The sequence below is a fragment of the Letharia columbiana genome (assembly GCF_014066305.1).
Source record: "Letharia columbiana isolate WasteWater2 chromosome Unknown Sc0000049_s0, whole genome shotgun sequence".
Classification (NCBI taxonomy): Eukaryota; Fungi; Ascomycota; class Lecanoromycetes; order Lecanorales; family Parmeliaceae; genus Letharia; species Letharia columbiana.
The window spans coordinates 135718-159033 of NW_023501093.1; the positions used below are offsets into that span (position 1 = coordinate 135718).

Here is a 23316-nt window from a genome sequence, read left to right on the forward strand (position 1 = left end):
TAATTGGAGTCTTTCGTAGCTGCACAAGATCGTTGCTGTATTGGGTCCACTCCTCCCATAAACGTGACGTCTTAAAATATGTGTGAACGATGTCTACTATGGTATGTAGACGCAGACCTTGCATTTCGATGCCTCTGACACAGGGCATAGCAAGCAAATGTCCATACCGTCTCGTTGAAAGGCTATGTCAAATTACACGCCCTTCTCTCGCTAATAACCACTCTACCGCCTGGGCCCTTTTCCAGCCGCCGCAGCCTGCCTCGCCTTCATTCTCCTGAAAGCGTCCTCACCACTCGCGCCCAACGGTCTCGCAAACATGCCTCCAGCCACCTGTCCGCTCCTTGGCACAATAGTATAAGTCTTCCTATCGACTTCCACTCTAGCTCTGTTGTTCGTTTTAGGCGGCGCCAAAGCCCTCTCCCTAGCTTGGCTTGCCGTCTCAACCGCCGACAGGGGCTGGGATTGCTTTTGGCGGGGGGCAGTGGGATCATAGTCTGCGGACGCGAGGACACGCTTGCGGTAATCATCACTTCGTTTGAGAATCGGGCGAGTCCATTCTCCCAAAAGACGCTCTGCGGCGCGTTTGATGGAGAGCTCGGGCTTTTTAGATTTGGTGTAAAAGAGGACTACCTTGCCGATGCCGCTGGATATCAGGCTTTCTTTATCGATCGGCAGTCTTGCCAAGCTGGCGAAAAGCTCGCGCTGGATGTTGTAGGCCGGTAGGGAGCCGTCGGAGAGGGGCTCGAGGAAGAAGCGGACGGATTCGAGAAGGTTGTTCTCAGGGTCGACGATGGCGTTTTCCACCTCACGACTGTTGCGGTTGAGGAGCGCGGTCACTTCGGGGAGGAGACGGAGCTTGTGCATGGCTGGTTTTGGGGGGGTGGAGTTGCGGGCTGTGACATCGAGTTCGGCGGCTTCGGCCATGCGGTTGCGGAGGTTGGCAATTTCCTCATCGGCAAAGCTATTGAGGTCCTAGATGGATTGTCAGTGGAGCTTAAAGGCTGATATAAGATGGAAGAGATGTACCATTTCGCCTGCCCTGCGGCGTCGCTTGGTTGGGTTCTTGAGGGCAGCATCCATAGCTCTGTCAAGGGCACGTCGACGTCCTTCGTACATGCTTTGTCAGTCTCCGTTTTACATGTGCGGGGACAGGAGGACTGTGGACTTACGCTCCTCGGGATCCATTGCCTCCTCATTTTCGGGTGTCGCTCTCCTAACCTTTGGCTTCTCTTTTCGCACCTTCTCCCCACTCTCTGTGAATGCCTTCTTCTTGCGGATTCTCTTCCCCTCCATCTCCTGCCCACCACTGAAATCATCGTCACTGTCCTGCTTTTTTCTTAATTTCTTTGGCTTTTCTCTCTTTCCCTCCTTTTTCTTCTTCTTGCCTCCCTCTCCATCCGCCTCCCCATCTCGCTTACGCTTGTGCCGACCTAGGAGTTTAACATTCTCTTCATCAACGGCTATGGCGGGACGTTCTTCGATGGCAATCTGATTAGGATCGAAGTCTTCGAATTGGGCTTCGTCGACATCGGAGAGGATGGACTCGTTATCTGAGACATCATCCATATCTGCTCTAGGGTTGAGTGCTGCAGGAGGTTCTTGGCTGTCTTCTAGAGCTTGATTTCGATCTCTTGAATCATGACCTACTTCAGGCTCGGGTGACAGGGGGAGAGAATGATCTGAGAGTGAAGGGGAAGAAGACATGATTGAGATGTGAGGGTGACGTGGCAGTTGTAAATATATCCGTAGTCAGGAGCATTGATATGGATTGATATGTGTTGTTATGAGGCGAGGTAACCGACGTCGGAATTCTCTTTACTTTGTGTGGTTGAGGTTGACAATGATTTTGGTGTTTATTGAGTTACCTGATTGAAAGCGTGAAGTCGCACCAAAAGCCGCGAGCGGTTGCCAAGCCCCAAAGTCTTGGCGCCAACTTGGTGAACCTTGGCTGGAAAACTATACCCAGGCGCCTTTTCCGGAAAGTACTCGCACTAATTCCTCTCAACGAGCCTCAAAGACTCTGTATTAAATCCATCTACAATCTTTTCTACATCGTACGGTTAGGTATCGACAACACTGGGGCGTGAGAATCACATTACTTTTGCCACTCCATTTCAAGGAGAAAGCTATATAAGCTGTTATCTGCCAGGATTCAACAATCCTTAGATGCAATTTTGTTAGAAGGTTAATTCAAACCAGTTCCATACTTGGCAGGCTTGCAATCAGTGAAAACTACGGGAATCATGCCTTTCTCACTTCTATGTACGCCCATGCGTACGACGTATGACATTTGTCAGTCAGAGGCTGCTGGATTTAATAAAGACATCAACGACATCGAGACAGCTACCGACTGCATCTGCTCCATCTATCCCACCACAGCCTGCTGAAGAAAGAGTATACCCCGGCAGATCCTCACGGGCCCACTCTTTCAACACCATCAACAAGATCATCAAGAGCTTCGACAACATCAACAGCTTCAATCACGTCTCGTTCAATGCAAATCATACATATTTCCCTATCGCTTTCCATAACATTGGCTTATCAAAATGAGTCTTTGGCTAGCGACTCACTCGAAATGCGGCTGTCCCGGCTGGACGTTGCTTCACTCTGGAGCAATTTGAGGACTGTAGCTTTACAAGAAGACGGCCACGATCAGCTTCGCTCAATCCTTGACCGGAAAAGTTGTCAGCATTTAACTCCTTGCGCTCCAGGTCTACCACGGCCGTCGCGGATGTGAATGGCTCTTACACATGGGTCCAGCTGCACCCACCGCTACCGTCTAGTAAAGTTGTCAGACACGCCATGACGAGAGTCACGCAGTCTTATGGATCTAGACGGAGAGGTGAGCTGGATGACAAGGCTAGGTAGATTTCAATTTTGAGCAAATACTTTGTCAGATGTCCACTAGATCGGTATAGATTTAGCGTGCTTTGATAGTCATTTGGCTGACTTTACTGACCTTGGCTTTGGAAGTGTTTCCTCTGTACTGAAATTTGTTCTGGCCTTGATTGAAAGACCGCGGTCCAGATCAATGCTGAATATACAAAGGCTTCAAAGCCGCCTTGAAAAGCCGTTGAAAAGCCGCTCACTGGCTCGCTCTGATAGCTTTGCTTTTCTCCAAAATTTCACGTGGGTGGGTCCATCTATTATCTGGCCTCCTTCCCGAGACCGTCGTACCTCTCGTGCAGATTGTCAGATAGAATGTGGAGCACTAAGTAAGCCGTTCAAGGATTACTTGGCCTGCCGCAAAGCAAATGTTCGGGACCTGTCTGGACTAGGATGTTTCAACTTGGAAATCCGGAGGGACATTCAAGCGGCAATTTGGGGGCTGGGGCTGGAAGAGCATTGGATGATGCATCAGTTCGATCAAGGCATATTTAGGGTCCGCGAATAGCAGAATGTGTAAGTCATCTTGCTCCTGCCGCCGACTCACACCTTTCTCTTCAGTCTCGAATGTGTTGCACCCCTTTTACTATTTCGTCAAAAGATGAAGTACGTTGCAAAGCATGGAGGATACGATTGGAAGGATGGCTTGTACCTGCAGTAAAGCAGATGTAGAGTAGAGTAGAATGTGTAGCCGAACGTTAGAAAGGATGGCCCGATGGATCCAATTCAGTGGCCAAGTTTATGCAATTTATGCAGCAATGCATGCTTGAAGCCGTTTCGGTTCATGTCATTAATTTACCACCAGATTCTACCCACACTCTTTGACACTCACTAATCTCCTTTTACTCTTAGCTCCAGATCTATCGCGGCAAATAATACCTTAAAAGTATCCACCCGATCATGCAAATTTCAGCAAATTTAGATCTTTACTTTATCGTACCGTATGTAGTTACTTTACTTGACTGTACTTTTTACCGAACACTCATCTTTTTTCTTTACCTTACTCCTGACTCCCTCCACTCCCTCCACTCCCTCCACTCCCTCCATTCTCCACGCCAACTTACAACAACTTCCCTCCTGTGCGCCAACTTGGCCTCATCATAATGTCAACCTCCGGCGCTGATCCTGCATCTAATTTGCCAGGCTTGTTTGCCAACCTACGAGCCAATCACGCCAATCACGCCAATCACGGCCAGACAGCCCCTCACCAAAGCTCACCTCCAGGTGCAGATCGTCAACCATATTCCGCGGCCGCAGCTACCCCAAGCTTACCACAACCTCAACCTCAACCACAATCTCAAATTTCCCACCAGTCAGGCGTCATGTCCCCTATTTTCTCGTCTGCCTTCGTGCCACCTCACTCACGTGCTTCCGGTGTCAACGCCAATGTCAGCCGAAATACAACGCCCGCGCGCACACCAGTACCTCCTGGCACTCAGTCCAATTCAGGACAGTTGACGAACCCCCTGCTCAACTTACTGAAGTTTGGGTCGAATACAGCTTCCCCTCAAGCCTCTCCACTACAGCAACCTGCAGCACCATCAAGACCAGAGTATGGCAGCGCCAGCACCCACAGCGTACATGGACGTGGTATATCAGCGTCGGATCTAGTTGCCTCATTCACAGGCGGCAAGTCAACTACGTCTACACAGCGTGAGAAGATATTGGCTACATCATCAATCAATCATCAAGATGCTTTACTGAGGCTTCTCAACCAAACCACTTCCCGAGCCGATGCTGCTCATCAGAAACTGTCCGAGTCTACAGACGCTACTACCAACCAGCTTTCCGAAGACCTGGCAGGTTCTTCATTAGAAGACCAGCATCAATCCGTCTTGGATACGAAGAGCAGTGTCTCTGGACGCAACGAGTCACCGATTCGTTTCTTCGGCAGCAACGAAAATACTACACCAACGCCATTCGAGCCGCAAGATATACCAAAAGCAGAGCCCTCTCAGAAGACGGGACCCATCTTCACATACGTCAACCCCTTCGAAAACCTTGCTGCGTCGTCGCCTCGCGGTGTGAATCCCAAGGTCTCGCCCAACGGCGACATCCACAAGCGCAAGATTAAATCTTCGTCTCCTGCAGCCGTCCATGCCTCATCACGGCGAAAACTTACGCCATCGGCCAAAGACGTCTTACAGAGTATCGAAACTTCAACGCCACCACCTCTTGATGACGGTCGAGGTCAAATCGAGGCCCTCGTCGGCATCGGTGCGCCTAGCAAAGATGTCGAGAAAGATGCTGAGACGGTTGCCCAAGCCTTGCACGAGGTTGGGAGTCAAGTCGATCGACAGGTAGAAAGCGCTTTGGCCAGGGCTGAGGAAAAGACTGAAGGGAAAGAACGTGGAACAGACATCAAGCAGGAAGAGCTCGAAGATGAACAGCAGGCAAAGTTGGACGGCCTTGTACATGATGCGGCTGTCGAAGTCAAGAAAGAGCTAGACAAAGCTGAGAATCAAGGAGCGTTGGAGGAGTCCATGCCAGCATCGATGGCAGAAGCCGTCAAAGAGGTAATCGACGAAGCTGCGCAGGGCAAGGGCGCTGACGAGTGGGAGAGCGCTGAGGGCGAAGGAAATGCAAACAAGGCGAATCCCAATCGTGTTATCCAAGTTCACCAGTTCCCGATGCGGCCGTTCGTGTCCATCGATCTTGTTCAAAAGGAACCTGCTAGTCTCCCCATTCGAGAGGATTCAATCGTCAACATCGCAAGATTCAAGAAAGACTTTGACCAAGCAGACCGAACTTTGGGGACCGCTACGAATGAATACATCGTTTACGGAATGCCAAAGAACGGTGGCATACGAATAATTCAACAAGACAATGGAAACTCCAGCCTTATCTATTCAAAGACCCAAGATCGTATCTTCAATATCGGCATTTCGTCCGCTCATCCAGGGAGCCCACTACGAGGCACTCAGACGGTAATCGCCACTGGCGTCAGCGGGACTGTCTACTGGACCGCCATAGCCAGACCCGGAGAAGAGCTAACCCAAGACGACATGGAGAAACAAGGCCTTATTATTCCGCCAGTACCCAATCAGCTCGACTCTACATCGGGTGGTCAATTGAAGACGCGTGCCAAGAAGAGTAGCCGCCATCCAGAGTTCTTCGCGATAGGCCGCGGCAAATCCATCTACATCGTTCTCACCGCACATGCGCAGAAATCCTCTTTAGTGAACAAGGATGCAGTTCTGGATACGGATAAGTACTTTGCGGAGCGCAATTTGAAGGTCACTACCGGTAAGGCGGGCAAGGACTTTACTTTCAGCGAGGATGACAGCACAATCGTCACCCTTGACAAGGCTGGGAAGCTCAGGATCTGGGATATTCGCGAGTTAACAGATGAAGCCAATGCCGGTGCATCGATGATTACACCAATCGAGGTTAAAGCTCCAATGCTATCTTTCAGCACGGCTCACTCGACAGAAAAGTCGTGGCCAACCTCGGTCCTCTTTGTGGACAAACTTCGCCCTTATACGAAAGGAATAGCCCTTCGATATATCATTGTCGGTATGAAGCAGAATCATACGCTTCAGCTTTGGGACCTTTGTCTAGGAAAAGCGGTTCAAGAGCTCAGTTTCCCTCACGAGAAGGAAACCGACGCAATCTGCAGTGTCACGTATCATCCAGCTTCAGGTATCATCACTGTTGGTCATCCGACCCGCAACTCCATCTATTTCATCCATTTATCCGCACCGAAGTACAACCTGCCGAGCATGTCGCAAGCCAAATTTGTACAACGTCTGGCCAATAAGGATTCTAGCCTACCAAAGGCAGAAGCTACCGCTATCATGAGCGGGATGCGCGAATACTCATTCGAGAGCAAGGGCCAGTTACGCAGTGTCGAGCTGGTACCATCTTCCGGTGAGCCTGCAAGAGCTGTGGAAGACGAAGAAGACCCACTGCTGTTCGAACTTTATGTGATGCACTCTAAAGGTGTCACTTGTCTAGGTATCAAAAAGGAGGACCTTGGTTGGTCAAGCGACAGCCGAGTCCTTCACTCGATAGATGCAGAGCAGGCTGGTGAAATTGTTATCAAGGAGCTTCGAGAGCCGTCAGCGATCTCCGCAAGTGAGCCGTCGTCAACCTCAATGAATGGCGAGGTTTTAGCCACTTCTTCTCCTGCAAAGCCAAAGACCCCTTCGAAGGAGATCGCCAAATCGGAACGTGCCGCAACAGAAGACGGGCAGGCTGCCCCCAACAATGCTGAAAAGGTCGACAAGAAGAAGAGCAAACGGAATGGCGCTATCGAACCGATTAGTCGCCCTGCGGCTCCATCTCCTGCGCCCGAGTCTTATGCCAGTGCCGCCCAGCGAGCATCGACTCCCACCCCTCAAGTTGCTCCGAGTGTTACGAAAGAGACGTCCCGGCCTTCGTCGCTGAAGGATGACTCACGGGAAGCGCCTGACACCGTCCCCGCTTCCACTGGGGATAAGTCAACACGCTCGATAGCCAACGGAGAGTCAATCAGCCTGGGCATATCGGGTGAATTCCTCGACAAGGAGCTCAAGAAGATCGAGGTCGGAGTCTCCAACGAGTTCAACAAAGTTTTTCGACGGGAGCTTGAGACTCTGTACCGACGCTTCGCGGAAGACAAGCGTGTCCAAGACGCTGCTGGAGCAGCCAAGCAAGATGCGATGCTTCGTCTGGTATCGAGTACTCTCAGTGACAATGTGGAAAAGTCGCTATCTCGGATCATCCTGAAGAATATTCAGGACTCTGTAGTTCCGTCCGTTGCCGATGTCACCTCGGCTTCCCTGGTTGACGTGCTCCCAACAGTCGTAGCTAAGCATGTCAACGAAGCTATGCCAAGTGTTATGAAATCTGCTCTACCAGAAGCCATTGGCCGAACTATGCAGAATCCCAACCTTCTTCGCTCAATCTCAGAGCACATTACAAAAGCGTTGACTGGCCATGTGGAGCGCGAATTCACGACGACCTTACACAATGTCATCGTGCCTAACTTCACTAATCTTGCAGTTACTGTTGCACAGAAAGTTAGTGATGATACAGAACGTCGTGTGCGTGAGCAATTACAACAAGCGGAATTGCAACACCGCGATGACAGTGTCAAGATTGATCAGCTCACGGACCTGGTCCGTGGGCTTTCTGAAACTGTGCACACAATGGCAGCTGCACAGTCCGACTTCCAACTCGAGATTCTCAAGCTTCAACAAAAGGCTGCCCAGGAAGGTCAAAATCTGGCTCGTCGGCCTTCACCAAGTCCTAGCGAATCCGCATCCATGCACATGTCCCCTGAACAGGAAGAGCTGGAAGCAATCGCAGCATCAATGCGAGAGGGCCATTTCGAAGACGCTACGGTTATGGTATGTGACGAGGCTTCTGCAATGTATCAAAACAAAACACTGATCCTTGCAGTGGCTCCAATCAAACCAACAAGTAGCTTTGTTTGACAACCTATTTGTACGCTGCAACCCAGGTTATCTCGGACAAGCCTCACCTTTGGTGATACTTTCCGTCGGAGCTGCCGTGACTACTTCGCTAGCGACAAATGTTATGGAGCGCTTGTCTTGGCTTGAGACCGTTTTCCATTCGGTCAATCCAAGAGTAAGTGTCCCTTAGTATTCCTTGCGCCGCTAGTTGACACTGTCTAGGACCCAGACATACGTGATGTTGTCGGCAAAATACTCGAAATATTAAGCCAACGTCTCGAAGGAGAGTACATGCGCATCGCTGAGGAGGAACCTCAGAATCCCGCTCTCCGCAAGATTCCCGGTTTGGCAAGGCAGGCACGTGAGCTCAAGTCTTACACTGAATGAACGATGGGCAAAATTCTATGATCATAGATCAGGAAGACTGGTTAGACTTGAGGTTCCAGTTTAAGTCCCCTACCGTAGCCATATTGCCGAGTCTCGGAGTCGTGGACTACAACGACTCAATACCTCAAGATCAACGGCGCTGCGGCTGAAAGCTTGAACCGACATCAGCATGGATCCCTGTTGAGATGACACGAACCTTCAACGCATTGCAGATAATATCACTTCTGTATTCATCACGGAAGCGACGATGGTAAACCTTTTTAGCACAGGTGGACATTCTTCGCTTTAGCGATGCTCAATACTTTTTCTTTGATTGGAATGAGATACTTACATGGCTCAAGATCTTTACATTCAGAACGAAGCTTCATCCTCAGAAGGTCTTGCATTGAAGGCGGAGTGGGATAGCAAACGAGTGACCCTAATGGGTATTCATTTATCGCTTCGAGGCGTCCCAGGATTCGCATCAATGTGCTTTCGACTTTTGTACCTAGAACCCCTCAAAGATACGAAGTTCAATCTGCGTCTTTCACATCCTTGCATTGCATTAACTCATTCATGCCTGGAGACTCCAATATATACATTCATGAATGACCCTCGATGACCTCTACTCTGGTTTACGATAGCTCGACATGTTATGTGAGAATATTTGCCTATCCCGCAAGTGTACAGGAGTCTCATTTTCTGGCGCTCCGGGTATCATCTTCTCGAGTTTCTGGGTAAGAGTCTTGATTAGCGTATGTTCTATGTGAGGTAGAGAGAGCCTTACCAGCTTGTCGAATACACACGCATTGAGCAGCTGTTCCGGTCTTCTACAATGCCACAGCTGTTGGTTGTTATTGTCCAAACACTCCCAGTGTTTCCGGAACTCCTCAAGGCAGTTCTTATTGATATCATCCAGCCTGCCGATTACGCAAATTAGCCCAGCCCCTATGCAACTCCCGTCTCTCCCAAAAATCCCCACCCTGCCTATGCACCCATGCATTCTTCGTCTTTGCTCAACCCCCATAGACTTTGCAAGAGAAGACACTCACACACTAGCTGCACATCTCGTGACCTTCCTCCCTTCCTTCATACACTCCACCTCCCCCTTCCCATGCGCCTCGGTCTTGCACTTCATGTAGTCATCATTGTATGCACCGCACCTTGCTCCAATGAAGAAGGATGCGCTGAGTAAAGGAGCGGAAGAGGCGCCGATTTCAGGAACCTTGGGTACGGAATCGGGCAGGGGCGTGGTGTCGATGAGGACATGTTGGTTGAACCTATGGGCGGTGAGATTAGTTTTTGGTAGCTGATGAGGAACAATGCGGAATTAGAACATAAGGGTGGGTTACCTGGGTTGGCGGGCGGCCATCGTGGAGGATGTGCTTCCAATTGGCGAAGCTAGACTTCTGACGGTAGAAAAGGTGGTGGATAGCGTTACTTTACTCTACTTTATGAATCGACAGTTGTGATTGGCTGCGCGGGAGACGCGCTTAAAGGGAATAACGGCCTCGAATTTCAATAACAATGAAGAAAGTCGGCGCCACAACATTTCAAGGTAGGCAACACCTTCGTTACTACCGCTATCGCTACTCCTGTGTCAAAGCTCCTATCGGCTACAGAAGGACAGCTGGACAGGTGATTTCTGCGCGCGTAATGGTTTGAATTTGTCTTTCAACTTCTCTGTTAGCTGAGCGCGCCCCTTGTCTTCGATTCTTCTGTCGCCATCTTTCAGCACGACGCGCGAGATCCGCTAGACATTGTCACCGATGTCTTCCCTATTCGGCCAACCCACCAGCTCGCTCTTCGGCAACAACAATCAACAGCAGCAGAACACCAGCAAGCCAAGTCCTTTCGGATCGCTCAATACGAGTACGACTTCGCAGCCACAGCAAGGGGGAGGACTATTTAGTTCTACATCAACTTCTCAGCCGCAACAAGGAGGAGGGTTATTCGGCTCTACCACGACTTCTCAGCCGCAACAAGGAGGAGGGTTATTCGGCTCTACAGCAGCCTCTCAGCCACAGCAGGGAGGACTTTTCGGCTCCCTGAACACGAGTGCCCCAATTTCTCAGGAGCAGCAGGGGAGTGGATTGTTTGGTCGCATTACAGCGCCTCAGCAGACTGGTGGAGGACTGTTTGGTTCTACGCAACCTCAACCTCAACAGCAGGGCGGGCTTTTCGGATCTACCCAGCAGCCGCAGCAACAGCAACAGCAACAGCAACAGCAACAGCAACAGGGTGGTCTATTTCAAAGCCAGCAGCAGCAGCCTCAGCAAGGAGGTGGTCTCTTTGGCGGCTTAGGCGCAACTACAAATCAGCAGCCACAACCGCAGAACCAACAGCAGCAGGGAAGTAGCTTATTTGGAAATGTGGGTCAGCCTGCACCGCAGCAGCAACAGAACCAGCAGCCAGGAAGTGTGTTCGTGCAGAGCCAAGGTTCCATCTTTCAGAATGAGAATGCTCCACGTAAGCTTCATTTGTATCCTTCAATGATTATGTACCTGCTTATGCAGCTTTTCGATAGGACAAAAGCCCGTACTCGCACAAATCGACCTAGCTTTCTCGAAATGGAATCCTCAAAATCCCGCTACTCCCTTCCAAACATACCTCTACAACACTGTCCCACCAGAGCAGGCACCTTTCTACGGCCCCACAGCGCAAGATGACGAAACAAAATGGGAAGAAGCGCTCAATAAGAAACCTGGTCCCGGGGCAATCCCAGTCTTGGTCAAAGGGTTCCGCGAGATTGGAATGCGGATGAATATGCAACTTCAGGCTCTGCATACTCTCGGTGGTAGACTACATGAGATCAACAGTGGTCTAAGTAAACTACTGCAGAAACACGAGTTGAGCATATCCGTTCGGGCGGCAGAGTGTCGGAGAAAGCATCTCAGATTGAGTCATCAATGCCTAGGGTTGGCGGCCAAGACGCAGGTTTTGAGAAACAGAGGATATGCTATGGACGGTCCGGAAGAGGAATTGAGGAACAAGTTCTTGTTGTTGGAAAGAAGCGTTCTTGATCCCGCGCTGAACGGTAGAAGCGAAGAGATATGGGCAAGAATGGTGAGCGTTAGAGAACGAGGAAGACTGCTGCAGCGGGAGTTTGAGAAGGCTGGAAGGAGTCTATCGCAGGAAGAGGGGCAGGTGGTTGACGAGGAGGTAATGAGGAGGGTGAAGAAGGTATGCGGTACACACCACCCTGTCAAATTCGACGCTGGCTAACCTGATGTAGATCTTGGAAGATTACAGCTCACAACTCGGAGGTCTAACAAAGGAGCTAGCGCAGCTTCAAAACCATTGGGCCGAGTGGGAGCAGTCGAAACCTCTCGCGATCACGAATGGCGTGGGGAGGTAGCACTTGTATGAACATGTTTCGATTCTTGGTCGCAGGCATGGCGTTCCGGTGATCTCAATCGTAGCAGACATACATAGTTCTCCGCATCTTCGAAGAGGTGAATGATGAGAGTCGGGATTTGGGTCTGCCACGGTGTCCCTTCAATTTTCGTTGGAAGCGAGGCTATGATTACTTTCTTTTATGAGATCCGTCTTCATTTGGCCACCAAGCGAAGGTCCTCTCGAAAGCTTGACCCGAATGGACCCTACCCATGTATACCGTATGTAAACATCCGTGAACATCTCCAGATATACTCCCCTGTCGAACCCGCAGTACCTCACCAAATCAATCGCCTGGAATAGTTCGCTCCATGTGAAGGCGCGACGCTCAGATTGCAAATCGTTCGCATAGAGTACCCTTGATGATTTCCGAGTCAGCATTACTCTTTCGGGAGAACATCTGGGTGACGAGACATCTCTTAGGAGCAGAGAACTCTAGAGACATGTTTGACGACTCATAAGACGGCATGAATGGGGAAGGATTGCCTCGGAAATTATAACGTACAAGTCAGCTTTGTAACGCCAGAACCGGCCCGGAAGGATGTTTTGGATTCGGTCGGAGCCATGGCCCATGTTAAGCTGGGTTTGAATATGACGTTGGGCAGAGGTGAGGAGGGCGCCTATGGCCGACTTGGAGATGGAGGCGCCTAGGGTGTAGTTCAAGGACATGGGCGTGTAAGGGAGCTTGCATGTGTAGTGGGGTTCGCTGCTGTAGTGGATAGGGGTGAGTAATTTGTAGGGGAGAAAGATTTTGGGAATCTGACTTAGTGTACGCAAGAGCTGGGAGACTTGAGGGCGGCGAAAGAGCATGGCTGGAGGTATTGAGACTGACGATTCTCTCCAGGAAAGTGCTGTTAGAGATCATAGAGGTTTGAGCGGAAAAGACAACAGCAATCAGGGGAAGACAAATGATCGGTATCAATCGCAAGTGCATATGGCGCAGGACTTGGGACAGCATAATGCAGTCCTTGAAAGAAGTTCTCGAACAGAGAATCCCCCATCGTCTCTTCAGAAGATCGCTCCGCGCGTCCTTGCATGATGCTGAGAATTGGCTGGAGAATGATATAGGCGAAAAAGAAGAGGCGATGGGCTGACATTCAACGCAGGGTCGGGTATTCTCAAATTCACTCATTAATGTCACGAGAGTCCACAGCTTTGTTTCTTCAAGAGTGCCTATCATACAGCCCCGTTCTTCTCAACGCCGTCTTTATGCAATGTTTCCGCCATTTTGCGCGTAGGCCTGATGCTGTGATATTCACCATGCGTCCAATTCCTCCTCTTACTCCTCTAAACAAGCTTCTTCACGTAGTCGATGACGAAGGGCGCTGTACCATGCAAGAATGTGATCAGCCATGGTGTCTTCAACATCACAAGTGATCCCCAGAGCACAGCATAGACGATTGGGACTCACAGAGATAGAGCAATATGCTCGCCGCGGCCACTTGCTTGACGGTCTGGAATGCTTCGTCTTCGGCTGCCTGTAGTTTGATAGATTAGCAGGCCGTGGCAAAGCTATACTGTCGTCCAGTGCTTTGTTCGCAATTCTAGGGTATTTCCAGGACTGTGATTACCTTGAGCTCGGCCTTCGATGGCGCTGCTTGGGCTGGTGTTGGGTCAGTGGGTTCTGGTTCATAAGGAACTGGGCTACTTACGACCTCCGAACATCTTCAAGGTCTGCTGCTGTTGCCTGGTGGAATTGCCGTAGGTTGCAGAGAACTTTTGATAGCGCAGAATTGACAATCACGCCAAGACTTTGGTCACGGGACCAGATCTTATCACTTGAGAAGGTTTCAGTTGGGTTCACAGGCATTCGTGATAGGACGTCTACAAATGCGCTTGATTCTCTATATCCACGAAATTACTATATGCTCAAATGCTCAAATCAGTAGGTCAAGCTGCGTAGCTTGCACCACGTCCTTCGTTGCTGTCGTGAGAATGATAGTAACCATGTCCTTCGACGTGCGAGTTGCGCCATGAAGCATAGAGCCAACTGGAGGACTGGTATCAGGAGACTGGGTGCTTTGAGTAGCACGCAACACGTATCTTGCTTCCTTCGATCCTTCACTTCGAATCCGCCATAGCCGTTGCCAGCTCAGTTGCCAGAGGCCCGTTGATCTTGGCCTGTGCGTGGTCGACGAATTGCTGGATCTGAGAGCGCAGAAGATCTCGCTTTGGATCTGGTATCTCTTCGACAGTGAATGTTGAATTGAAGTCTTCAAGAACCATGTTGAAGACCCCCTGCACGCCCCTCAAGACTTCCGACTGTTGTCTATCGATCTCCTCCTCAATAGCCTTCTTGATTCCTGAGCAAAAGCCAGCGAAGGGCCCTCCCTTCGACATTGCGTCATTCAGTAAGGTGCATCTCTGCATATGCTTGTTCCTGCCTGTATCCTCTGCTCAGCACAAACCCAGGCTTTTACAGATGGCTGGATTTACCTGTCACTTTCGTACACTTGGCGTAGAGTGGGGACATCGCCTGTAGAAGGAAGCTATCTGGATCCTCATCATCCATAGTGATATTTAATTTCGTGTCCCTGTCGCCATTAGAACATCGCACAAAGAAATGATCGAGGCTTTATACCTGCTGATGGTCTTCACCTTCACCGAGAAATCGTCAAGGCATTTGCGCAACAATGTCTTCTTGGAAGCAAGTGAGGACAAGAAAGGGGCCATTGGCTCCATAGAGATTCCCTCTTCAGCTGTACCACGCGTCAATCTAAGTTCGTCAAGGAGTGTATGGTTGGGATGGAGCCGCTTACCAGCCAGATCCTCGCCGATGCCATCCACCAATCCGACGAGGGCCGCGAAGCAGTTCTCCTTAGCGTTAGCAATCCCGTCATCGAATACTTGCCAGGCGGTTGTCAGGTCTTTGAACACCGGACCCAAGATCTCTGCGTTCCAACTAACGTACGGTCGGGCTTTGGTCTTGTGTGCTCCATTATTTCGGCACCATGCTGCAAAGGTCGAGCCATGCCACTACACTCGGTCAGCGCTGTCTGATTCTACTATGCAAGAACAAATTCCTACCTCTTTCGTCCATTTCTCGAACAGCCGAACACTGTTCTCTACCCACGCTTCCTGGCAATCTTCTAGTCCGGGTCAGGATTTGGGAAACCCTTTATTATTGCGGAGAACGCACCACACTCCTGCAGAATGCAACTTTCCAAGACCGACTTCAATTCTGCAACGTACTTGAAGATTTCGGCTCCCACAGCCTGTGCGAGTATCTGTTAGCAAGATGCGAAGCAGATTCAGTGCATTCTTACTGCGCGCGGTTTCGCCACCAATTCTGTAAGCTCTACTCGCCGTTGGATTATAGACTGTTGGCTCCAGTTGTGCAGTGAGCCAATCATGTCTTCTACCGTACCATGGCAGTAGTGCTTCAAGGCGTGGAGCCGGCTTCTCGCTGGCATCCTGGACAATTGGTAACGCACACGAGGTATACCTGTCACATGAATGGAGACGGGAATTTCCTCGGACAGATCATAACCGTCCTTGTGCTTGATATAGTCTGAGTTGGATACCGCAAAGACGAAGAGTAGGGCACGATCTTGCGTGATGTTTTTATCCTTCTGACGCATGATCGTAGTGACCTTTCGATTCCTCATCAGGATGAGTCCTTCCCGCAATCTGAAAAATGTTAGCTAGGCTTCTCCATCGAAGCCCACCATAAAGATGTCCATACAACGCAGAGTAGATCTTCTTGTTAAGCCTGCGATGCTGTTAAATTTTCCCAGTCAAAAGTACGTGGTGGACTGACTCTAGATCTACAATCTTCTGAGTGAAAGTTTGCTTTGCTTTTCCCCTCTCCAGCTTCTTCAAGCTAGTCAAGCGACTCTTTTCCCTGCATACGTGGTCGTACACTGCTTTCAATCTCTCATGCTGTTCGATATCCTGTGGATTGGCATCAAGATCCGAAGGCTTCTGTTTAGCAGGCACATCCTGGCTGGTCAGTCCAGTCGCGGTGATAAGAATATTCAACCTACATCAATCTTCGAACACAGCAGCGCCCTGCGAGTTCCCAACAGCCTGTGTAGCTCGCCAAGTCGTCTTTGGACCAAATTATCTGTTTGGATGCGGGCGATGGGCGCAACCAACAACGCAAAGTCGCAACGTCGCATGTATCTGGTCGTGATGGTTGTTCTGATTGTGTTGAAATCTGAAAGACCTTGATGCGAGACATTTAGCTTCTGCTATGCGTTCCGGGGACCATTCTCCAATCACCTGGAAGATCTGTGATTATCAGACCACGCTTCAGTAACGGCGAATGCAAGGATACCCTTGGTCATCTTAGCTTGGTCCCCAGTTAAGAGGCACCCAGAAACATACCTGACTTTTTGGATTAGCGGCCATAGCGAAGGAACATGGCAGTCATTTTCGTCGAGCAAATGTTTGCATGACTTAATAAATCGCTCAGTTTCACTTCCGAGCTCCTCAGGGCTGTAAACGCTTCGGCGTATGATGCCACCTTCAGCACCACATTTTGAGATGGACTCCTGAATCCAGCCAAAAAGCTTTTGCAGCATCTCTGAATCGGATGCCGATTTTGCCTGCTCAAGGAACTCTTTCGTACGCTCCTCATTACTGAAATCTTCCCGATTCGCAAACAAAGCTTGGAATGTTTCTAAAGCCGTTGAGACTTGGGCGTTTAATTCGTCTATGGCTTCTTGGTCCATGGTTTCGACGGATCCATGCACGTAACGGTAATATGATCCAAGATGAATCTCCAATATTCGCTGCATGGAGGATGGTTCAAACAGGATGATCTCCGCCATAAATGGGGTCTTCTGAGACGGCTGCGCTTGGTGGTACTCAGTGATCACGTTGGTACAAGCTTCGCCGTTTGCGCCTGAAAGAGCAATATCGGGAGTGTCTAGAAGGGAGTTGATGAGCGAGCTTTTTCCAACTCCACTATCGCCCATCAAGCCAACTATTCTAGGTTTGGGATACTCAAGACTTTGGTTGCTTGACGCTTTCTCGAGTAGTTGCAGAATCCGGGTATCTTTGTACTCAGCATTCTTGAGGACGAGAGCCGCATCTTCCATCAATTCTGAACAGTATCTCTCAGCTTTGATGAATGAAGGGTGGTAGGCTGGGAGCTTTGGGAGTGCTTCGCTCATGGGGTTGTACATCGTGTCGGCTCCGTTCTTGATGGCATTAACCCTATCTCGGAATTCCTCGCCAGCGTCGAACTCGTCGTCACTGTTGTCAGTAGCCATCTCATCCTGGGTTGGATTGTTGTTTGTCCATTCGGGCGTTGCTGTGCTCTCATGGCCTTCAACTTGTGCTTGAATGAGGTTTGTGTGTTTGGGTGTTGCTATGCTATGATGTTTTGGCCTAGACATTGCCTCATGCTTGAGTACCAGATTCGTGTCATCCCAATGAGTCCGGTATGAAGACATACTGTGGTAGCTAAGTAAGCACAAAGAGCCAGATTAAGAAGTGGATGAGAAGGAGAATCAGGGGAATCATTTGCGATTAAACAATCTGAATGGGTGACAAGTGAGGCCTCGGAACCCGCTTATCTGTTTTGACATGCAATATTCAGGGTTTCATCAAGCTGAAACTACTTATAGACCGCACTCTAAGTGGGTGAACTTTCATAAAAGCAGGAAAAGTTGCTTGCGGGTTTGTGAGGACGCTTTAAACTTGATCACTCACTTTGAAATGATAGTTCCAAAGGGTACACTAAGGCGATGAAGAAGCCAAAGGGAAGCTCATATTATCAGCCGAAGGATGTCTTGAGTAGTAACGGACTGAGGCCAGAGCACATCTATGGATTAGTGAACGATGATCGCTGGTTATCGTTAGATCTGGAAAGGCTGAGGTAGAAGTAAAGAAGATCAAAATTTTGGTACTTGGTTTGGAAAGGAGTTGTCTTATGAGAAAAACAAGGATGAGATGTTATAAAGTCATAAATTGCGGTGAAAGAAAAGGCGGGAGAGCGTATGAGTATGGTTCTCCTCCCTACTTATCGCTCTTAATGGTTTAGGCGAGAGAATGTGGCAAAAACAATGCACAGAGGGAATCTCCAATTCTCGAGGTCTCAATAAGCACTGTCCCAGGAAGGGTAACAGTTTTGACCAAACGAACCCTGTATTCTCGTCCTTATTAGTGAAGGGAGATCATTTTCGAGCTTCAGATAGCCTTTTCTTTAAGTGGCTTGAGATGGAAAACTAGCTTGTACTGCTTGAGACCCACACAATTATCTCAGACTGAGACAAGAAGAAAAAGCCTATATGATTCCAATTTTCCCCTCTAACAGCTTGCTTGACTGTAGAGCTTTGAAAGCTTCAACTTCCACCTCACTGGATCTTCGTAACTTCCGCACGCCTGATCTCCCCCTCCACGCCCCTCCACGCGTGACTTTTGCTTGATCCTCTTAATATCATGGATGATTTTTTTCTGTAGGATTTGAGGATCCCCGGGCAAACAAACATGGCGTATTGATTGGAAGCCTAGTCGACTTAGCTAGCGCTTGACTTTTGTCTATACTGCTAAGGGTTGGTTGCATATCAGACGGGAACTATCAGAGAGGGACTTGAGACTTCAGTATATGACCTACCACTTGCCAGTGCTATGTTGTAGCTTCTAGCGTCGCCTCAATTGCTGGGTCTGTCGGCTCAACTTCGGCAAACCGTTTCCATACAACGTGAATCTGAAGTAGGCCAACCGAGGAACTCAAGTTTTTGTCAACATTGAGCTGACCCTTCACTTGACGAAGATACTAGGCCCCCCCCCCCCCCCACAATGTTCTGTCTAAGGGCTTGGGTGCCTTTGCTGTTCCTGCCAACTAATGCAAGCCCGGTGTTAGTATTTCCTCTACGCCCCCATCTTAGAGGGTTTTCCTCAAGATAGCATACTGAAGTCTTTCTGCAGATTCGTCGTGACCTTCTTCGTCCTCACCTATTTCCTCAACAGACCATGCATCTGTGTGTCCTTCCTGCATCTGACGATAAGATGATAGAGCTGACAATCCTCGAAGACTGCTCTGCGCTCCTCTTGATACTATTCATTTCGTCCTGCTCATGGAGAGACCAGTGCCTCTTTGATATTCACAGCAACTGGTTCGAGACCAAACATCTTGCTTCACCACTGTCGAGTGCATTATCGAATGCTACAAATTGGTCGGCATCGAATGCGGATGGAGTTGTTGGGGATGGCTCTTTCCTTGTAACGGCTATCAACGAGACGGCGTCGGCTTTGGCTGGAGCTGCTTTAGAGGAAATGAAGGGAAGGATGGCATACAAAGCGGAATGGACCGGCATTGGTCTGGGATGGATCAGGAGCTTTCTCGGAGCTAGGCAGTGGAGAGTGCCATGCGTTGACGTCTACGTCCGACTGTAAAAATAAAGTGGCTGTTGATACCCTACAAAGCGTGTATGGTAGCGGGAGCGAGCATTGTTGGCGTTATGGGAATCGCCGGATGGTCTGCTTGCATTTAGCGAATTGGGGGTTTTTGGGGAAACATAGCGTTTAGGATCAATCAAGGCCATCGACGTCTCTACAAAGCCTTGGAAACTGGACATTGCCCACTCTATACAGGGTCTCTAAGAGTACTATTAAGTCGATTGTTTTGTAGGAAATCGGATTATTCTCCCCACCAAGACATAAGTTCATTGTCCCGTTGCCATACGACCAGGACCCCCGTCATTCTCCAAAGACGAAACATTGCATGCTTTTTTCACGCAGTAGTAGAGGTCTGGGCAAGGTATTTCCTGGAACCCACTTTCCAAATCCAAAAACCAACGGGCCATTGCAGCCATTGCGAGCGGGGAACCTCCGCTCTTTGCACTTGCAGGTCCGGGGCAGTCCTGACATCCATTGTCAACACAAATATATTTACCCGGCCTTACTTTCTAGACGTCCTTCATCAACAAGTCAAAGTCTGAACTGTTTGAAGTCATCCTTTCCTTCGATCACGCTTCGACGCAGGTCGACTACCACCATGGCTGCCGCGGATCGAAACATCTTGCCTGATACGTACGTTTTGTCCTCCATTGCTAGAGGCCTTCTATTGACAAAATTAGCGTCCAAGCTATCAATTACGACATTGGGCTCTTCGACCTTGAGCTTGGCGGTGCTTTTAGCTTCCAAGGGATTGTAAAGATCCAAGTCAAGATTAAGTCGGCGACCAAGAGTATTACTCTGAACGCTCATCATTTGACGATCCATGAAGGCGAAATCTCTGGTAGAAGGACATGACTCCAAGGTGACCGCTTACTAAAATTACTTAGGTCAAAAAACTACTGATGTCTCTTACGACGAGAAGTCACAGCGCGTCACCTTGGTCTTTCCAGAGGAAATCAGTGCCTCTACTGATGCTGTGCTCTCTATCCGATATGCTGGTACCATGAATAATAGCATGGCCGGGTTTTACAGATCCAAGTATAGGCCAACAGTTACGCCCGTGGAGTCTGTCCCTATGGACGGAGAGCACCATGTCATGTTTTCTACCCAATTCGAATCTAGCGACGCGAGAAGAGCCATTCCATGCTTTGACGAGCCAAACCTCAAAGCTACATTCGATGTTAGTATTGAGATCCCGGAGGACCAAATAGCACTTAGCAATATGCCTGAGAAAGAGGTCAAGCAAGGAAGAGCTGGCCTGAAAACGGTAGTTTTCGAAAGAACCCCAGTGATGAGTACTTACCTTCTTGCATGGGCCTTCGGAGATTTCGAGTACGTGGAAGGCTTCACACAGAGAGAGTACCAAGGCAAGCAGCTACCATGCAGGGTCTACACCACCAAAGGCTTGAAGGAGCAGGGACGCTTCGCTCTTGAGAATTGTCATCAGGTAGTGGACTACTTTTCCGAGATCTTCAAGATCGATTATCCACTACCAAAGATGGACCTCCTCGCAGTCCATGAATTTTCTCACGGCGCTATGGAGAACTGGGGCTTGGTCACCTACAGAACGACCGCTGTCCTTTTTGACGAGAAACAATCAGACGCCAAGTACAAGAACCGTGTGGCATATGTAGTAGCGCACGAACTAGCCCATCAGTGGTTTGGTAATCTCGTTACCATGGATTGGTGGAGTGAGCTGTGGCTCAACGAAGGCTTTGCAACTTGGGTTGGTTGGCTGGCGGTCGACCATCTATATCCCGATCACGAGGTCTGGAGCCAGTTCGTCACGGAAGCTGTGCAGACTGCTCAGAATTTGGATTCTTTGCGAGCCTCTCATCCAATTGAAGTTCCTGTTCGAGATGCTCTTGAGGTGGAGCAAATATTCGATGCAATCTCGTATTTGAAAGGGAGTTCGGTGATTAGGATGCTGTCTGGTCATCTAGGCGTAGACACATTTTTGGGAGGAGTCTCTGCGTACCTCAAGAAGCACGCCTACGGTAATTTCACCCGGCCCTTCGTTTCCATGATATAGCTAAAATTCATATAGGTAACGCAACTACCAACGATCTTTGGGCAGCGTTGAGCAAAGCATCTGGAAAAGATGTCAATGTTTTCATGGTCTGTCTCACGGCAGTGACGCCTTTCTTCAGGGCTGATTGGAGAATGTGTAGGATCCATGGATCAGAAAGATCGGATTTCCGGTCCTTACTGTCGCAGAAGAGCCCGGGCAAATTGGCGTCCGCCAGTCCCGTTTCCTCCAAACAGGGGACGTAAAAGGCGAAGAGGATGAGACCCTATGGTGGGTTCCGCTAGGTTTGAAGACAGATCCAAAAGCAACGGGAGCCGCCACAAAAGCCTTGACCATCAAAGAAGACACGCTCCGTGACGTGGATGAGACGTTTTACAAGCTCAACAGCGATCAGGTAGGCTTTTACCGCACCAATTACCCGCCGGCAAGACTGGAATCGCTTGGTAAAGAGAGACACAAGCTCAGTGTCGAGGACAAGATCGGCCTGGTTGCAGATGCCGCAGCATTGGCTGTTGCTGGTCAAGGTACAACAGCTGGGTTCTTGGTCTTGGTCGAAAAGTTCAGCGATGAAAAGAACAAAGCGTATGTTAGCCAGATCGTATCTGAGCGCGAGATATTGACAGTGAACTTTTAGCGTCTGGTCCCAGATTATTAGCTCGCTCGGCAACATTCGGTCCATATTTGCGGACAACGAAACACTCGCCAACGGACTGAAAGCGTTTACTTTGCGTCTTGTTACACCGGCGACCGAAGAGATAGGATGGGACTTTGCTCCAAACGAGAATTTCTTGACAGGACAGATGCGCGCTCTGTTGATAAGTACTGCAGGCAATGCAGGCCATGCGAAGTAAGCCTCCCGCGTCCATAAGGTACTGGATTGACTGCTAACATCTAGGTCAGGACGATCGCCGAAGCAAAGCGTCGCTTCCAGGCCTACCAGAGGGGTGATCGCTCAGCTGTCCATCCCAGTCTCCGCCTAGCTGTCTTCCAGATCGTAGTCCGCGAAGGAGGGAAAACCGCTTATGAAGCCGTTCTCAATGAATATACCAGCACCACATCCATTGACGGAAAAGAGACTTGTTTGCTAGCGCTAGGCAAAGTACAAACAACCGATCTCGTCAAATCCTTCCTCGACTTCCAATTCTCCGACAAGGTTGCCCTCCAGGATGTCCATACTGGCTCGGTCTCGCTAGCTGCGAACTCCAAGGTTCGCAACGCCCTGTGGCAGTATATCAAGGAAAACTGGGATCCAATAAGCAAGAAACTCTCGGCTTCTTCAGTGGTGATGGATCGCTATCTCAAGACGTGTTTGTCAAAATTTGCAAGCCACGAGATGGAAAAAGAGATAGCGGCGTTTTTCAAAGACAAGGACACAAAGGGTTATGACAGAGGCTTGGTACAAGTCTCAGACACTGTGCAGGCAAACGCAAACTACAAGGAGCGTGATGAAGCGTTGGTGCTGGAATGGCTCAAGACCCATGACTACGTATGAGGAGGGAAAGTCTCGAAAATAGTATGCTGACGAGATATGAGTGTAATCATGAAAGCAATGGTGGAAAGGAGTCCAAAGCAACGATTCATGCTCAAGTATCTTGCCACAATTCACTACAAGTATATGGTCGGACGACTGGCAGATCATGACATTCTAGAGGCGCAGATTGTCCTCAAGATGTCCTGTAGCTGTCATCTCAGAACAAGTGATACATTATGATTTGGTCATGACCAAGACCATTCCCAAAGTCCATGTTCATGTGGCTTTTGCAAGGCTGAATGTTTCAGCCCAGTCGAATATGGACTAGCGCCATTCTGCCCTTATGTCCTGATGTCCTGCGTCTCTGTGTCAGGAAGAATCATCACCAACATCATCCTTCTCTGCACACATTGACATCT

General features: G+C 49.5%; 8 protein-coding genes across 8 annotated transcripts; 4 read left to right on the forward strand and 4 right to left on the reverse strand.

Annotated features, from left to right (window-relative positions):
• Nucleotides 1–222: 222 nt before the first annotated feature.
• HO173_010469 (uncharacterized protein) lies at nucleotides 223–1704 on the reverse strand (the record flags this gene model as incomplete). The annotated part of the gene is made up of 3 exons (XM_037312354.1): nucleotides 223–972; nucleotides 1027–1106; nucleotides 1170–1704. The coding sequence occupies 3 exons, from the start codon at nucleotides 1702–1704 to the stop codon at nucleotides 223–225; spliced, it is 1365 nt and encodes a 454-aa protein (XP_037160759.1).
• A 2285-nt stretch (nucleotides 1705–3989) lies between these two features.
• On the forward strand, nucleotides 3990–8672 carry HO173_010470 (uncharacterized protein; the record flags this gene model as incomplete). The annotated part of the gene is made up of 3 exons (XM_037312355.1): nucleotides 3990–8219; nucleotides 8272–8460; nucleotides 8508–8672. The coding sequence occupies 3 exons, from the start codon at nucleotides 3990–3992 to the stop codon at nucleotides 8670–8672; spliced, it is 4584 nt and encodes a 1527-aa protein (XP_037160760.1).
• Nucleotides 8673–9276: 604 nt separating this feature from the next.
• HO173_010471 (uncharacterized protein) lies at nucleotides 9277–10023 on the reverse strand (the record flags this gene model as incomplete). Its single annotated transcript, XM_037312356.1, has 4 exons — nucleotides 9277–9384; nucleotides 9439–9571; nucleotides 9704–9931; nucleotides 10004–10023. The coding sequence occupies 4 exons, from the start codon at nucleotides 10021–10023 to the stop codon at nucleotides 9277–9279; spliced, it is 489 nt and encodes a 162-aa protein (XP_037160761.1).
• Nucleotides 10024–10420: 397 nt separating this feature from the next.
• Nucleotides 10421–12009, forward strand: HO173_010472 (uncharacterized protein; the record flags this gene model as incomplete). Its single annotated transcript, XM_037312357.1, has 3 exons — nucleotides 10421–11120; nucleotides 11179–11834; nucleotides 11887–12009. 3 exons carry the CDS (start codon nucleotides 10421–10423, stop codon nucleotides 12007–12009), a joined length of 1479 nt encoding a protein of 492 aa, XP_037160762.1.
• Nucleotides 12010–12149: 140 nt separating this feature from the next.
• Nucleotides 12150–13005, reverse strand: HO173_010473 (uncharacterized protein; the record flags this gene model as incomplete). Its single annotated transcript, XM_037312358.1, has 3 exons — nucleotides 12150–12405; nucleotides 12553–12756; nucleotides 12812–13005. 3 exons carry the CDS (start codon nucleotides 13003–13005, stop codon nucleotides 12150–12152), a joined length of 654 nt encoding a protein of 217 aa, XP_037160763.1.
• A 1103-nt stretch (nucleotides 13006–14108) lies between these two features.
• Nucleotides 14109–17400, reverse strand: HO173_010474 (uncharacterized protein; the record flags this gene model as incomplete). Its single annotated transcript, XM_037312359.1, has 13 exons — nucleotides 14109–14431; nucleotides 14484–14581; nucleotides 14629–14746; nucleotides 14807–15023; nucleotides 15075–15136; nucleotides 15187–15262; nucleotides 15314–15677; nucleotides 15733–15759; nucleotides 15808–15989; nucleotides 16034–16215; nucleotides 16272–16327; nucleotides 16377–17334; nucleotides 17391–17400. 13 exons carry the CDS (start codon nucleotides 17398–17400, stop codon nucleotides 14109–14111), a joined length of 2673 nt encoding a protein of 890 aa, XP_037160764.1.
• Nucleotides 17401–18797: 1397 nt separating this feature from the next.
• HO173_010475 (uncharacterized protein) lies at nucleotides 18798–19394 on the forward strand (the record flags this gene model as incomplete). Its single annotated transcript, XM_037312360.1, has 3 exons — nucleotides 18798–18856; nucleotides 18927–18979; nucleotides 19033–19394. 3 exons carry the CDS (start codon nucleotides 18798–18800, stop codon nucleotides 19392–19394), a joined length of 474 nt encoding a protein of 157 aa, XP_037160765.1.
• Nucleotides 19395–19995: 601 nt separating this feature from the next.
• Nucleotides 19996–22918, forward strand: HO173_010476 (uncharacterized protein; the record flags this gene model as incomplete). The annotated part of the gene is made up of 7 exons (XM_037312361.1): nucleotides 19996–20030; nucleotides 20078–20238; nucleotides 20285–21394; nucleotides 21445–21515; nucleotides 21569–22008; nucleotides 22061–22273; nucleotides 22327–22918. The coding sequence occupies 7 exons, from the start codon at nucleotides 19996–19998 to the stop codon at nucleotides 22916–22918; spliced, it is 2622 nt and encodes an 873-aa protein (XP_037160766.1).
• Nucleotides 22919–23316: the final 398 nt, after the last annotated feature.